General features: G+C 45.6%; 1 protein-coding gene across 1 annotated transcript; it reads left to right on the top strand.

Moving 5' to 3' along the window:
- Positions 1-772: 772 nt before the first annotated feature.
- Positions 773-8076, top strand: LOC121442865 (cationic amino acid transporter 3-like). The gene is made up of 6 exons (XM_041644514.1): positions 773-1159; positions 1683-1841; positions 2008-2196; positions 2344-2445; positions 2564-2663; positions 7965-8076. Exons 1-6 carry the CDS (start codon positions 778-780, stop codon positions 8074-8076), a joined length of 1044 nt encoding a protein of 347 aa, XP_041500448.1. The 5' UTR covers positions 773-777.
- The last annotated feature ends 9121 nt before the right edge of the window (positions 8077-17197 follow it).

Raw genomic sequence — 17197 nt, 5'->3', positions numbered from 1 at the left:
GGCGGGACCCCTAGTCTGTGAAGAAGGGAGTGTGAGCCATCTAGGGCTGGCTTTGTACCCCCCCCCGGGGGGCGCATCTCCCAATTTCAGATACCGAAGCCCTGCTGGATCCTCACAGACCAGCCTAAGGCAGGCGGGAGGAAGTGGGGGAACATTTGCTGGCTCAGGTGGAGCGCTGTGTGCTTGGTGAGGAGGGATGAGATCGAGACAGTGCCCACTTTTAACCTGCAGCAAGGTCAGTCCCTCTCTTCCAGGCGGTGGGTAGCCATGTCTTTTTGAAGCCTTCCAGGCGCACACCGAAAGGGATGTGGATATTGGGTGTGAGAAAGCCCTCTCCCAGAGTTGCCCTGAGTTGAGTTCCTCTCGATTCACCAGGAGCTGCAGGCCAGGAAGCAGAAACGTTACATTTCAGGGCTGCTGGGCTGAGCTCTAGGGTAAATCCCATAGGTTCTTGGCCAGAAAAGGAAGAAACATAGTGTCCAAGCACTTACTAGAGGCCAACCACTGTGCTACAAAGGGTTTTCACTTGCCTCTTCTGCGCAATGAGTTCACCAGCCTCAGAGATACTGTAATTCCTACTTGCATTATTATTGTAATTCCTATTTGCCTATGAAGAATTGGATGTTAGAGGTAAAGTGGCTCGCTCCCCGCACACCTACCTTCCTTTGTCCCTGTAGTGGAGTGGGCTTTGTAATTCACTTTCTGAGCTTAGGGATAATGAGACCCATTAAAGGGCTTTTGTCTTGTTTTTTTCACCAGAACCTAGCATCCTCTTCAATGCCAGCCAGAATGCGGTGGCAGGCACTTAGAAGATTCGGTCAAAAGCTGGTGCGTAGACGCATGTTGGAGCCAGGCATGGGCGACACCCGCCTTGCCAGATGCCTAACCACCCTCGACTTAGTGGCCCTGGGTGTGGGCAGCACATTGGGTGCAGGTGTGTATGTCCTGGCTGGTGAGATGACCAAAGATAAAGCGGGGCCATCCATTGTGATCTGCTTTTTGGTGGCTGCTTTTTCTTCTGTGTTGGCTGGACTGTGCTATGCTGAGTTTGGTGCCTGGGTCCCCCGCTCTGGTTCTGCATATCTCTACAGTTATGTTACTGTCGGTGAACTCTGGGCCTTCACCACCGGCTGGAACCTCATCCTCTCCTACGTCATTGGTGAGATAGATGCTTGGGGTGCGATGGGGGGGGGGGTGTTGGAGTGGGTGACTATCCAAGTAGTGAAGGGATTATAGATCCAGAAATCTGAGTGGAATAGTGAAGCCGAACTTTTCATTATTTTTTCTAGTATCAAAATACTTCTAGATGTTTACTTTATATTTTTATTTGTAGGGGTGTGTGGAGATGAAGGGGGGGTTGAAGGTGAAGAACAATTGTATACCTTTGTTTGGTGTTCATTCATTAAGATACTGGTTTGGGCTTTAAAAATTAATAGCAGGAGCTGGTTGTGTTGGTGTGCACCCGTGATCCCAGTACTCAGGAGGCTGAAGTGGGAGGGTCCTAAATTTGTTGAGTTCAAGGCCAGGCTAAGTTAAGTAGAGACCTGTCACCTCCCTCCCCCCAGGGTAAGATGGGTAATAATGGTGGGGATCAGTGTGAGCCTGTGTAGGTCGGAGGGAACTTGACCTCATCATTTTCCTGAGTATTGGGATTATAGTACAAAATGCAATTGCTATACCAGGTACAGCCAGTGTGGCCCGGGCTTGGAGCTCTGCTTTTGACAATCTGATTGGGAACCACATCTCTGAGACTCTGAAGGGGACCATCTCACTGCATGTACCCTGTGTTCTCGCAGAATATCCAGATTTCTTTGCTTTGACCCTTGTGTTGCTGCTCACTGGTGAGGCAAGGGGCGGGGTTGGGCCTGGAAGGGCTTGAGAGTGTGGAGTGGTAAGGATGGGGAGGGAAGGAAGCTGGGAAGGAAGGAGTCTGCCTCACAGAGGCAGGAAAAGCAAACTTAGGGGAAGGATTTAGTCTCTTAGGATCCTGAACAATTCTCTCCACAGGATTGTTGGCCCTGGGGGCGAGTGAATCAGCCCTGGTTACCAAAGTGTTCACAGGGGCCAACCTCTTGGTTCTCGGGTTTGTCTTCATCTCTGGCTTCGTTATGGGAGACCCGAAGAACTGGAGCCTCACAAAAGAGGATTATTGCTTGACCATGGGTGGACCCAATGACACTTGTAGATTAGAGAGCCACAAAGCTGGCACCCTCATGGGGGAGGAGGGGGAATCCAGAATGGGAGTGGGAGACAACAAGCAGCTAGGCCTTAGAGAAAAGGTACAGGCTTAGCTGAACAAACTCTAACCGTTTCTGTTCCTCTTGCACTCTAGCTTCGAGTCTATGGGCTCTGGAGGTTTCATGCCTTTTGGCGTGGAAGGGATGCTCCGTGGCGCTGCTACCTGTTTCTATGCCTTCGTTGGTTTTGACTGTATTGCAACCACTGGTCAGTCACACCCTCCTGGCTCACCTTGGATGCAGTGTGTGATCATACAGACTGGGGGTGGTAAGGGAGCGAGCCTACTCCCCTGGTTCAGAACATTGTGCCATGTGTTTTCTTACAGGGGAAGAGGCTCAGAATCCACAGCGCTCCATCCCTATGGGATTGATAGAGGCAGTGCCCACTTTTAACCTGCAGCGAGGTCAGTCCCTCTCTTCCAGGCGGTGGGTAGCCATGTCTCTTTGAAGCCCTCCAGGCGCACACCGAAAGGGATGTGGGTATTGGGTGTGAGAAAGGGCTCTCAGAGTTGCCCTGAGGTGAGTTCCTTTTGATTAACCAGGCATTGGTCTAGGAGTGGCTCAAGTGGTAGAACACTTGCCTAACATGCCAATACCCTGTGATTCAATCTCTATCTCTGAAAACTGAGAGGGGGGAGAGATGGAGAGGGGAGAGGGAGAGAGAGAGAGAGAAAGACAGAGACAGAGACAGAGAATGTGTAGGCATGGTGGCACACATCTAACATCTTAGCATCAGGAGACAAAGGCAGGAGGATTGCTAGTTTAAGGCTAGCCTGATTGAGGCCCTGTCTAAAACAAAAGAGATATGGCACTTGTTTGAGCAGCTGGAAGTGCCAATTACCCTGATTTGGTCATTACGCATTGAATGATTACATTATACCTCATAAGTGTGTATAATTATGTGTCAGTAACAAAGTGGAAACGGCCTGGAGTGTTGTGCAATGCGCAATGCATTTGACCTCTAGACAAATAGTAAAAATGCACGAATGATAGTGTTGGGACAGGAAGAAGGGTGGTTCAATCTCTGCAACCTACAGAAGTTGTCAGAATTTAGGCTTCAGCAATCACTAATTCAAACGGGGCTGTGTCTACAACTCACCTAGCTTCCCAGCTCACTTGCTCAAGTAACCCCGCTGCAATTCTTTGACACCACGTGAAGCCTCCAATTCTTTAACCCCTCCCACACACTCTCTCTTTACACCATTCTCTTTCCCTCTTCACTTGCTTTCTTACCCACCTAAATTCCTGAATTACTATCACGATTGCTATTTTGCAAATGCCTCCAACTCCCCAGTCAAGGCTCCAGCTTCCCTTCCAACCCCTGCAGGAATCCAAATATTCATAGCTGCACTTTAACCTGTGCCGATCTCCAGTTGTTAAGGACATTTCCGTGACTGGGAAGGTTAACGAGGATCACTCACGACTAGGCCCTGCATGCTCTTAATCACCTCGCTCTCTTAAACAGCTCGTTCTTACCTTGTTCACATTCTTCATGTCATCCCCTCCTGCTCTCCACTCTTGAGTTGCCTCCTGTTTTGTTGGGGGAAAATATATGCCAAGCCAATAAAAATGTCATCTTTCTCTGTGTTTTTCTTTCTTATGAACATTAACCTTAACTTTGTCTTCTAATGACAAAGCAGCTGTTCATTGTAGGGAGACTAAGACCACAGAAAAATATAAAGGAAAGGTAGCCTGAGGGTCTAGCTCAGTGGCAGAGTGATTGCCTATCATGCATGGAACCCAGGGTTTGATTTTTGGTAGCTAGAAACAGAGAGAATGCTCCTAAATTCCGCTTCTCAATGACAGAGCTGTTGGCATTTTGCTAATATCCTTCCAGACATTTTGATTCAAACATAAATGTAAAATTTTGATTTTTTTTAAAAAGGCAATTTTACTTATTGTTGTTGCTTGTGTGCACAAGCAGCCTGTGTGAGTTTTCATGTCACGGCGTGCTCGTGGAGGACAGATGACTGTTTGTGAAGATGGCTCTCTCCTTCCACATTTATATCAGCTCTAGGGATTAAACTCAGGTTTCCAGGCTTGCAGGACAATGCTTTTACCTGCTAAACCATGTTTGCTGGCCTTTTATGTGTTTTTAAATTTTTAAAGTTATTTCCTATTTTTCTTTTCTCATGTGCATTTGCACATGCATGTTTTGTGTGTGTGTGGACACACACACAAGCATAGGTGCAAATGCATGTGGGCGTGCATGCTGGCGAAGGCCCAAACTTGATGTCGGGGATCATCCTTGATTGTTCTTCCACCTTATTCACTGAGGCAGTTTCTCAATCAAACCCAGAGCTCGCAATATGGCTAGTCATACCAGCTAGCTTGTTTTAGGGTTCCCTAGTTTCTGTTCCTGTCCTGACTTCCTTCAGCGATGAACAGCAATGTTGAAGTATAAGCCAAATAAACCCTTTCCTCCCCAGCTTGCTTTCTGGTCAGGGTGTTTTGTCACAGCAATAGAAACCCTAAGACAGCTGTCCTGAAATTTACTCAGCCTAGGCTGTCCTTGAACCCAAGCAGATCCTCCTGCTTCACTAAGAACATGGAGCTACTTCAATATTGTTGGGGAAGGTGGGTGATTAGCTTGGATGCAGCTTAGTGTGGATGTCCATGCTTGCTTGTTGAATTTCTACTTCTGCGAACTGATGGCTTCTGGGGAAGAAGCCATTTTTCAACATTTGTTTGAGTACAAAGATGGTACAAAGAACATAAGAGTGGCTGGGTTTGTGGTGGTGCACGCCTTAAACCCCTGTAGGCAGAAGCAGGCAGATCTTTGTGAGTTCGAGGCCAGTCTGATCTGCAGAGCCAGTTCCAGGACTGACTGCATAGCTCCTGAGAAACCCTGTCTTGAAAAACAAAACAAAATAGAGTGTTTCAGTCTCCTTTCTAGCTTTTATTCAATATTCTAGAATGTGAAATTTAATATTTCAGACCTGTTTGGATGGTGCAGGAAACTTTTTGACAAAATATCATGTTCTTGGAGATTTCTGTATTCATTTTATTTGAAGAACCTGCCTTTTGCACTCAGCATGCCCCCTCCCCCTGCATGGGCTTCAACAATGCTACGTCCTATCTATTTTATTTTATATGCATTAGTGTTTTGCCTGCATGTACTTCTGTCTCTGTGAAGGTGTCAGATACTGGAATTACAGTTGTGAGCTGCCGTGTTGGTGCTGGGATTGAACCCTGGTCCTTCAGAAGAGCAGCCAGTCCTGAGCATCTCTCCAACCCCTCTACATTCTATTTCCTGGTAAAAATTTTCACCCTTTATGAACTTCGTATCATATGCCAACAAAGCTTTGCCCATTGAAAATTCACACTGGGGCTATAGAGATAGCACAGTGGTTATGAGCACTCATTGGCTGCTCTTGTAGAGGACCCAGGTTAGATACTCAAACACCCTCGTAGCTGCTCACAATCACCTGTAACTCCAGTTCCAGGGGATCTGATGCTCTCATCAGGCCTCCGTGGTCTCTGCATGCAAGTGGAGCATAGAAATACAAGCAACTGCAGCATCCACACACATAAAATAAAAATAAAATTTTAAAAGAAAATTGACATTTGAGGCAGTTTTTTTTTTTTTTTTTTTTTTTTGGTTTTTCGAGACAGGGTTTCTCTGTGGTTTTTTTTGGAGCCTGTCCTGGAGCTAGCTCTTGTAGACCAGGCTGGTCTCGAACTCACAGAGATCCACCTGCCTCTGCCTCCCAAGTGCTGGGATTAAAGGCGTGCGCCACCACCGCCCGGCAAGGCAGTTTGTTTTGATATTGGCGTTTATAGTCTTTTCTTGCGATTTGTTTTTTATTTTTTCATTGGCAGATTCTTCATTGGCAGATTCCTTTATTTTTTCTTTGGCTTTCCTGAAACAGGGCCTTGCAGTCTACTCCATGATGGCCTCACACTGAGGGCAGTCCTAGGCCTCCCAAGTACTGCTGTTATAAGCATGAGCTACAAGCGCAGCATCCCCTTTCTTCCCCGAGCCCTGGGGATAGAACCAAAGCCTCAGGAATGCTAGGAAACCACTGTACTGAAGGAGCAGAACAAACTCCATTTTGAGAAAGAACTCCATTTTAGACAGGACCTAACAGGGGGCGGAGGTGAGTGCAGCCCAGCAAAGTCATAAACATTCCCAAGGAACTGTTCCTGCCCTGATCAAAGTGACTACTGTTTTGAAATTCCCTTATACCCCAATCAATGAATTCAAAAAATGTATACTTTTACCCAATCCCAAAACGCGCCAATGCTGATACTACCCCACCTTGCTGGTTTTCCTTTTAAAATCAGCCCCCTTACCCTGAAGCCTTGGGGCTGCTCTCCCCTACCCTCTGTGATGGTGTGTTGGATTGAGGTCAATCCATCTTGTAATCAATAAAGCCAGTGTGTTTGCCTGGGATACTGACTCTGTGGTGGTCTTGTTTGGGGGTCCCGTGGTGCGGCCACAACAGATCACTGATCATATCATCCCCAGGCCAGAGATAGTCCATGAGCCCTTCTGTGTGCCAGGGGACACATACAACCGTCTACTACATGGGCTAAAACACCTCTGTGAATCTGCCGTGTTATATTTTTGTCAAAGTGCTTTGAGCAACCATTTCTCAATAATACTTATGGGTGATGGAGTAAGGCAGGGTGTAGGATTTCATATAGCCCAGGCTGGCCTCAAAATTGCTATGTAGCTGAGGGTTACCCTGTGCTTTTAATCCTCTTCCCTCAAACTTCTGTGTCCTGGGGTAACTGGCATGACCCATAACATCTCAGGTTTATTTAATGAAATTTTTTGCTTATCCCAAGTTTTAAAGCTAGCAGTTTATAAAATAGCGTGTTTGGCCCATGTGTAGATTAGAAACCAGTGTATCATCTGGGCGTGGTGGCATATGCCTGCAGTCCCAGCACTCAGACGCAAAGGCAGGTGTTTCTTGCGATTTGAAGGTGCACAGTTTAAGGAAATTTTCACTAGTAGATTAAGTCTCCTGTCAACTAGGGAAATAGGTATGTCCATCCATTAATTTTCCTCCATACTTAGTGGTAAGTTCTGTTTCCCACGTTAGAAATGGCTGAAAAGAAAGGACAGGAGAAGGCAAGGGGTCAGGGGCAGAAATGGGTGGGGTACAGGCCCTCTGCCACAAAGAAAACATGCAGGTCGTTAGCCATAGTAGAAGTGAGGCTGTGTTGGAGCTGCTCCCTGCGTTCTGGGTCTCCAGGCTCAGGGCCACATGATCAGGCAAGCTGCTTCCTATTTGCCACTCAACCGTCTGGAGTAGCACTGACCCATTTGCTCTCCTTCCCGCCCCACACTCTGCTCCTCCTTTTTCCCCTCCTCTTTCAGGGGTCCTCTGTCCTCTTTCCCTGCTCCCTGACCACGCCCTCTCTGCAGGACTCCAGCCTCAAGAGCTTTAAGTCTCTCTCTCTCTCTCTCTCTCTCTCTCTCTCTCTCTCTCTCTCTGTGCTCCCTCACTCAAAACAGCTGACGCCAGCTAGCAACCCTAGCAGTGCTGCTCCTGTCCCTGGTCCCAGGTCCCAGGTCCCTGGTCCCTGGTATTTATTTTTGTAAGATCAGCAGAGATGCTCCAAGCTCCACATGGTCTCAGCAAGACCCTATCGCCACTTTCCTGGCACTCTGGGTATTTCCTGAGCTCCACAAAATTGCTCTCTGCTTTCCTCTCTTTCCGTGTTATTCTTGCTCTGGAACCCAACGTACCATGTTTCTTGGCTTCTCGAACCCAGTAGTCCTCGCTGGACCCACATCCACTCCCGGCGGCAGCAGCAGCGAGTGCATGACGGAAGAGGCGAGAAGGACCGTCAGAACGCAGTGGTGAGTGAGATGCGGGCGAGGTAGAAGCGAAATGGCTCAGACGCCTATGAGAGCAACGAAATGGCTACCTGCTGAGGGAGGTAAAATGTCTCCTTGGGACCTTAAACAATTACCAAACTATTTGATCTGAACACAAGACCTGGTAACAAAGTTAAAATATCTTCCTGGGAAATGGAGCGGTGGCTAGTGCGTCTCCCATAGGCCAGAGAGATAGTTAAATCCTTGGCCGGGACTCATACAGGTGGCTACAAGGCCTGCCCAGAACCTGGGGACAATATTAAAATGCCTGTACGGGAAACGGAGAGGGAAATTAAAAGGCCTGATCGCTACCCTGAGAGACAGGTGAAATGCCCATGCCCTGAGACCTGCAGACATAGTTAATGGCCGCCCTGTACCTGAAGTGATGGATAAAATACCGGTCTTGCACCCTGAGAAGTTAAAATGTCTACCGATAGAGCAGAGATGACAAAATGCTTAAGGGATAGTGTAGAGGTGACTTAAATCCCTGGCAGATAACTAAGGTTCAGCTCAGAGCATGAAAAGAAAGATACTAGTTAAGATACCAGCTTGAGACCTGGAGACACGCTAAAATGTCTACCGGGAAACACGGAGTCATAGGTTATGTTAGATGCTGGTCCAGTACTCAGGCTTGGGGTGTAAGAGGTCTGCTGGAAATCTTGGAGGCACGGGTTATGAAAGATACTAGTTAAGATGCCAGCTTGAGACCTGGAGACACGCTAAAATGTCTACCGGGAAACACGGAGTCATAGGTTATGTTAGATGCTGGTCCAGTACTCAGGCTTGGGGTTTAAGAGGTCTCCTGGAAATCTTGGAGGCACGGATTATATGTCTGCTCTGTACTGGGACTTGTGTAATAATTATGTCTGCCAGAAAAACTTGGAGACATACCTATCATGTCTGCCATGTGCTGAGATTTGGGGTGTAGTAGTGAATATCTCTGCCAGAAAAACTCGGAGACGTACCTATCATGTCTGCTCTGTACTCGAACTTGGGGGATTGTAAACTATTGGCCAAACAGCATTACAATGAATAGATATTGATGTGCGATTGTTTCTGTACTTTGGGCAGCCAGGAAACAAACAAGCAGAGGGCCCCAATAGGGGGTAATATGTCTGTCGGAAAACTTAGAGCCCTACCCAAAATGGCTGCTGTTTGCTGGGACTTGGGGTTCGGGAAAATGTCTGCCGGAAATACCTGCTCCGTACTGAGTCTTGGGGTGTAGTGGTGATCATGTCTGCCGGAAATACTGGCTCTGTACTGGGATTTGGGGTGTATTAGTGAATTTGTTTGCTGGAAATTCCTGCTCTGTGCTGAGATTTGGGGTGTAGTAGTGAATATGTCTGTCAGAAAACTTGGAGACATACCTATCATGTCTGCTCGGTACTCGAACTTGGGAGATTGTAAACTATTGGCCAAACAGCATTACAATGAATAGATACTGATGTGTGATTGTTTCTATAGTTTGGGTGGCCAGGAAACAAACAAGCAGCGGGCCCTCAATAGGGGGTAATATGTCTGCAGGAAAACTTAGAGCCATACCCAAAATGGCTGCTGTTTGCTGGGACTTGGGGTTCAGAAAATGTCCGCCGGAAATACCTGCTCTGTGCTGGGGCTTGGTATAGTAAAATGTCTGCCGGAAGTACCTGCTTTGTGCTGGGACTTGGCGTAGTAAATATGTCTGCCGGAAATACCTGCTGTGCGCTGAGACTTGGGGTGTAGTAAACAAGTTCTGCCGGAAAGCTCGGAGACATACCTATCATGTCTGCTCTGTGCTGGGACTTGGAGTGTAGGAAACATGCCTACTGGAAAGCTTGGAGACATAGCGCTCATGTCTGCTCTGTGCTGGGACTTGGGGTGTAAGATATCTGCTGGAAAACTTGGAGACATAGGTAAGAATCCTTCCCGGTACCTAGAGAGAAATTTAAAATGAGCATCTGCTACCTGGAGAGATAGCTAAAACTTCCTGCCCTGCATCTGAAGACATAGTTGTGTCCGCCTCATACCTCGACAGGTGCCTAAAACACCTGCCGCATACCCAGGAGAGATTATAAAACTAAAGTATCTCCCAGATCGAGCAGAGGTGACTGGGATAGCATAGACAAGAGTTTGATGCCTGGCAGATAACTAAGATGCGCCATAGGGTAAATGCAAGATGGCCGAAGTGCAGGATGTAGCCCGGATCCAGTCTTGAGTTAAATTCAGCAATATTATGTCATATAACAAGTGTCTTTTCCATGTAAGGTCCTTGCTTCCCTAGTTAGTGAATATATTGTTAAAGTTTCCTGCTGTGTGATCACACTGAACAGTGTGTTCCTACCTCTAATTTAATGGGGTTGTCTCATTGTATGGCTTTGGATTAAAGTCATGACAAACAAGGAATGGGGTGAGAGCACTCTTAGCCAAACCAAAGCATGGATTCGGTAAGTTGAAAACTTGCTGGCAGCATGTGAAGCAACTGAGAACTAATAACGAATTCTCTGCTAACCAAAAAAGGCCCTGAAGTTGAGACCTAACATTTTGGTAATGCATTCTGTTTATTTCAAAGGTACGCAATGAGCTGATCTCTCAAATAATTGAAATTCACAAATAATCTGAGTGCTGGAGCAGGGAGTAGGTCTGGGGTAGGGGGTGGGAAAGACAAGAAAATTCTCAGTGCTTTGTAAGTGCAGAATCCTACTCTGGTTATTGAGACGGGCATGTCAAATCCCTCCCAGAGTCTATATGCAGTGTCTGCAGACGAGCCAACAATAGTGCTAAGGAATGAATCAATCCAGTTCAAAAAGGAGGGAAATTAGTGATCAGTTTGGGTTTTGATGGTGTTTAGGGGGGATTCGTTTCAGTTTTGTTGTTGTTTGATTGATTTTTGAGACAAGGTCTCACTAAATGACCTCAAACTCACAAAGATCTGCCTGCCTCTACCCTCTAATTGAGAATGCTGACATTAAAGGCTATTTATTGACTTAGAGGAAGGCAATCACTAGCTAAGAAATTGGAAGCTGAAAAGGGCAAGGAAATTAGTTCTCCTCTGAATCTTCAAAAGTACTGCACCCCAGCTGATCTGTCAATTTCACCTGGATGGGTCACACTTAACTTCTGACGTCTAAAATGATAGGGCCATAGATCTGTGTTGTTTTCGGCCTCCAAGTTTGTGGTGATTTGTAACAGCAAGTAACAAATCCAGTAAGGAAGTATATACTGACCTCTGTACTTGGCTCTTCTTAGAGGTTAAAGTGGTTATGGGGACATCCAGAAAAGGAATCATGAGCTAGATAGGCTAGGGCACAGAGCATGCCTTCTGCAGCTGCTCTGTAAAACGCCTTTGCCTAATGAATTAATCAACTCAGCTCACACTGGCATAACAAAATACCAGACTGGACTGGGCAATTAGAAAGCCAACGGTTCTGTCTTACAGTTCTGGAGAATAGATGTCTCTAAAATGAAGGTTGATTTCTGGCGTTAGCTCTTTCTGTCTTCCTGGATTGCGAGTAGCTGCCTTCTTTCTGCACCTTGTCTTGTAGAGAGAGAGCTTAATTCCTCTTCCTCTAAGAATGGGAGCCCTGGTGAACTCTAAGACCTCATTTGGTTTGAAAGTACTTCCTTTAAAGACTTTATGGCCAAATGCAGTCAAATTTGAATGGTTTCTCTCTTCCACTCTTGTAGAGAAATGATCTCAGACAGTCTGGTGGGTGGTTTGATGTAACTGGATTTCTCAAATACAGTTGGAAGCTTGTTGACATGTACTGGTATAGGCATGCCTGAAGCAATTAGCCTTTTCTGCGCATTCAACAGCTGTTTAGTATGCAGGGCCTTCTATTGAAATCCACATGGAATTACACTCTATAGGTCTACTTTAATTTTAAAAAATATTTTTAGATATTATCTGTATGGGTGTTCTGCTTGTGTGTATGTCTGTGCACTGTGTGTGTGGCTGTTGCCTACCAGTGTCAGAAGAGGGTTCATGGGATTCCCTGAAATTGGAATTATGTACGGTGCTAGGAACCAAACCTAGGGCCTCTGTGAGAACAGGACGTGCTCTCCGAGCTCCTTTAAAATAGTGATTATAGTTTGGCGTGGTGGCTCACACTTGCAATGGAAGCACTGTAAAAGCAGAGACAGGGGCTGGAGAGATGGCTCAGATGGTAAGAACACTGATTGTTCTTCCAGAGGTCCTGAGTTCAATTCCCAGCAACCACACTGTGGCTCACAACCATCTGTAAAGAAATCTGGTGCCCTCTTCTGGCCTGCAGGCACACATGCAGACAGAACACAGTAAACAAAATAAATAAATAAATCTTTAAAAAAAAAAAAGCAGAGACAGGATTGCAGCAAGTTCAAGACCACCCTGGGCTATATAATCAGTTCCTCGTCAACTTGGCTAGAGGACACGTGGACTTCTTAATAAATAGTAAACATAAGAACTTTCTATTTAAATCCACACATGTGGCAACCTAGGCAGTATTCATAGCAAATAACAAAACACTATTAGTTCCATGTACAAATAGTTTATCATTTGTGCTACTTCTTTTTCATGAAGTAATAAACACAAATGACATCTAACAAAAGTGTATAGTTAAAGTGTAAATTGACTAATAAATATGAAAACCCGAGAAACTAGAGTAAAGCTGAAAGAGAAGTCCAAGGCAAATGGGATTATAGAAGAAAATAGGTGATGTTAATTGGAGAGACTATACATAGAAAATTCAGAGTAACCAGGTGGTGGTGGCACACATCATGAACCCAGCACTCTAGATGCAGAGGCAGGCAGATCTCTGTGAATTCAAGGTCAACCTGGTCTACAGAGGAAGTTCCAGGACAGCCAGGCTTATGAAAAGAAATCCTGCTCAAAAAATGAACAAACAAACAAAAAGAACCCAGAGTAACTGGCAGGCATTGACGTAAGTGAAGATTTGGTTGTGAGAACCAACAGGTTTTCAACAACCTTCTTTCTTGAGATCTGGCGCCCTCTTCTGGCCTGCAGGCATACATACAGATGGAACACTGTCGTATACAAAATAAATAAATTTTTTTTTAAATCGCAGCCTTATATTGATTTCATTTGCAAGATTTCCTGTGACAGTAATTGCTGCTTTTAATACTGGATTTCACCACCAGTAGGCAAAGTGTGAATGTACTTCTGTTTTTTTAAGACAGAGTCTCATTGTGTACACCTGGCTGAACTGGAACTCAATATGTAGGCCAGGGTAGTCTTGAACTCCTGGAATTAAGGGTGTGCCTCACCAGTCAAGCATGAATGATTCTTCTTTAACCAAAGTTCTTAGTGAAGCTCTTAGCACTAATAACATTTGCCACTTTCAACTTTGTTTTCACAGATGTTATGTATCTGATGAAAAAGCCTCTAACCCGTATTTTCTGTCTGAACCCACCACCACACAAAGTGGTCCTCAAATTATTCTTCTCCCGCTTAACCTCCTGGAAAATCCAATGATGATGAGTTCTATCCTAGTTCTTTTGAGACCATTAACTCAAACGTTTTATTACTCTGAAAGCCTTTATGGGTTTTATATAGATTTTCTGCTACTGGAGAGCATGAACTGGGGAAGATATTTTGAATAGGATTTTTTATTTTTGTTTATTTTAGTTTTTTCAAGGCAGGGTTACTCTGCAACAGCTCTGACTGTCCTGGAACTCGGTTTGTAGACCAGGCTGGCCTCGATTCCGCCTGTTTATGCCTCCCAAGTGGTTAAAAGTGTGCGCCACCACCGCCTGGCTAGGATTTTTATTATAAATTTTTGTTCTTTGACAATTTCTTAGGCATATATAATTCCTTCTGCTTACTCTCCCTACCCTTGATTTCCCTCCTACCCTGGTCAATCCCCTTATTCCTTATAAAAATCTCTCTTGCATTTACTTGTTTTTGTTTAGTTTAGTGTTTCACAGTTTAAGACATTTATGTGGGGCTAGAGAGAAGGCTCAGGGGTTAAGAGGGCTTGAGTTCAATTCCCAACAACCACAGCGCAGCTCACAAACATCTATAATGATGATCTGGTGCCCTCTTCTGGCACGTAGGTATATCTGCAGAGCACTCATATCTAAAATATAAATTAATTAATTAAGCAAACTTAACCAAAGAAGAAATTTAAAGGAAAAAAGAAAAGACATTTGACCTTGAGTTTGGAGCAATCAGAGCCTTGTGAGATCATCAGTGTCTACATTTGGGTATCTCACCCCTCAATCCATTAGTTGCCAATAGTAAGTGATAGGGCCTCATGGGCTCCTTTTTCAAAGATGTTAAGATTTAACGTAACAGGGGGCTGGAGAGATGGCTCAGTGGTTAAGAGCATTGCAAGCTCTTCCAAAGGAACCGAGTTCGATTCCCAGCAACCACATGGTGGCTGACAACCATCTGTAATGAGGTCTGGTGTCCTTCTGGCCTACAGACATATATGCAAACAGAATAGTGTGTCCATAATAAATAAATAAATATTTAAAAAAAGATTTAACGTAACAGACTGTCTTAATTAGGGTTTTTTCTTTTTTAATTAAAAAAATTTATTTTACATACCCCAGTTCCCTCTCCCTCCTCTTTTCCCACCGCCCCTTCTCCCCCACTTTCCATCCCCCCATCTACTCCTCAGAGGGTCTAAGGCCTTCCTTTGGGGAGTCAACAAGGTCTGGCTTACCAACTTGAGGCAGGACCAAGCCCCTCCCCACTCATATGAAGGCTGAGCAAGGTATCCATAGGGAATGGGCTCCAAAACGCCAGTTCATGCACCTGGAATAGCTCCCCCAACAGACAATCTTTCTTCTTTTATTAATTAGGGTTTCCATTGATGTGACAAAATGCTGAGACCAAAAAGCAAGCTGGGGAGGAAAGGGTTTATTTGGCTTATACTTCAACCTTGCTGTTCATTATTGAAGGAAGTCAGGACAGGAACTCAAACAGGACAGGGAACCAGGAGGCAGGAGCTGATGCAGAGGCCATGGATGGAGAAGTGTTACTTACTGGCTTGCTTCCCATGACTTGATCAGCCTGCTTTCTTATAGAACCCAGGACCACCAACCTAGGGATGGCACCACTCACCATGGGCTGGGCCCTCTCTCATTGATCACTAATTGAGAAAATGCCTAATAGCTGGATCTCACTGAGATATTTCCTCAACTGAGACTCCTTCCTTTCTGATGATTCATGCTTATATCAAGTTAGCACACAAAAACAGCCAGTACAACTGACCACTAATTAAGCTATAACTCTTCCTTTCTTCTTCCCCCACAAGATCTCACATTAAAATCATAAATAATTTTAAAAGTTCCAGTCTTTATGAACTCAGACACATTGAAATTTCAGTCTCTTAAAACATCCAATCTCGGGCTGGAGAGATGGCTCAGTGGTTAAGAGCGCTGGCTGCTCTTTCAGAGGTCCTGAGTTCAACCACACGGTGCTTGCAAACCACCTGTAATGAGATCTCGCGCCCTCTTCTGGCAGGCAGATGTGCATGCAGGCAGAACACTACCCTTAATAAAATTCTTTTTAAAAAAAATCCAATCTCTTTTAGTAGTGAAATCTGGCCCCCTCTTCTGCCCGGCGGGTGGACATTCAGGCAGAACACTACACTTAATAAAATTCTTTTTTAAAAAATTCAATCTCTTTTAAAAGTATAAGTCTTTTCAACTGCGGGCTCCTTTAAGAAATTCAAAATTAAATACCTTCTTCAAGAGGGAAGAACCAGGGCACCGTCACAATTTGAAACAAGCAAAGTCAAACTCCAACAGTATAAATAACTCAATGTCTAGTTATCCGGGATTCACTCATAACCTCCTAGACTCCTGCAAAGAGCTATGGTCACTTCTTCAGTTCCACCCTCTCCAGCACACGCAGCTTGTCTTCTAGGCTCGGGCTGACTCCACTCCACTGCTGTTGCTGTTCTGGGTGATCATCCCATAGTACTGGCATCTCCAAAATGCTGGGATTGTCTGTCTGCTGCAAGTGGGCTACACTTTGATCAATAGCTTCCCATAGGCTCTCCTCATGGCACCAACCCTCAACTTCTTTGCATGACCCCTTCCGTCCCGCAATGGCCTTTCCTGACCTCTCACAGTGCCAAGTCTCAGCTGCTCTCTATGACCCCGTCATGCCTTCAAACCAGTACCACCTGTACCACGTGACTCTTACACACTACCAAGTCCAGCTGCCAGCATGAGGTACAAGCTTGGCGGCCTCTAGAACAGTTTCCTTGTGAACAGTTTCCTTGTGCTCCTGTGTTCCCAGGAAACACTTCCAAGATTTCACCTCAGTGATGCTGGTCTCTTTTTTTTTGGGGGGGGGGTATTTTTTGAGACAGGGTTTCTCTGTAGTTTTGGTGCCTGTCCTGGAACTAGCTCTTGTAGACCAGGCTGGCCTCAAACTCACAGAGATCCGCCTGCCTCTGCCTTCCGAGGGCTGAGATTAATGCTGAGATTAAAGGCATGCGCCACCACCCGCCCGGCTTGCCCCGCCCGGCTTGCTGGTCTCTTCTTTTTTTTTAATATTTATTTATTTATTATGTATACAATATTCTGTCTGTATGCCTGAAGGCCAGAAGAGGGCGCCAGACCTCTTTACAGATGGTTGTGAGCCACCATGTAGTTGCTGGGAATTGAACTCAGGACCTTTGGAAGAGCAGGCAATGCTCTTAACCACTGAGCCATCTCTCCAGTCCCCGCTGGTCTCTTCTTAATCACCACTAATTTCTTAGCTCCAGCTGAACAGAATGTAAAGGTTCCAGATTAGTAGTTCTGGTGGTTAATCACAGCTGACTCTTCAGCCCCAGCTAACCAGAACCACGGGATCTTAATTCAAAACAGCAAACAGCCCTGCCAGAGTCTTTAATATTGTCTCTGTCACAAGCCAGGCCCCCATCTTCTGCACTGCTCTTTGCATTGTTATCTTCCAAGTTCCTATAGAGAACAGACTACTGAGCTCTCAGTACTCAATGGCTTTTCTAGCCCAAAGTTGCAAAGTCTATCCACAGTCCTCCCCACAACGTGGTGTTGTGGTACCAGCGATACCGCACTGCACTGGTACCACAGACTCCTGCACCCCCCTCACCTAGGCTCCTTTGCAGTACCTGTCTACCTGTCTTCCCCATCAGATTGGAGACAGGGTTTGTGTTTCCATTGGCTCCTG

Source organism: Microtus oregoni, unplaced genomic scaffold (genome assembly GCF_018167655.1).
Source record: "Microtus oregoni isolate MIOR12 unplaced genomic scaffold, Mior012 000097F_ref0000449, whole genome shotgun sequence".
Lineage (NCBI taxonomy): Eukaryota > Metazoa > Chordata > Mammalia > Rodentia > Cricetidae > Microtus > Microtus oregoni.
This window is presented reverse-complemented; position numbering and strand designations above follow the sequence as displayed.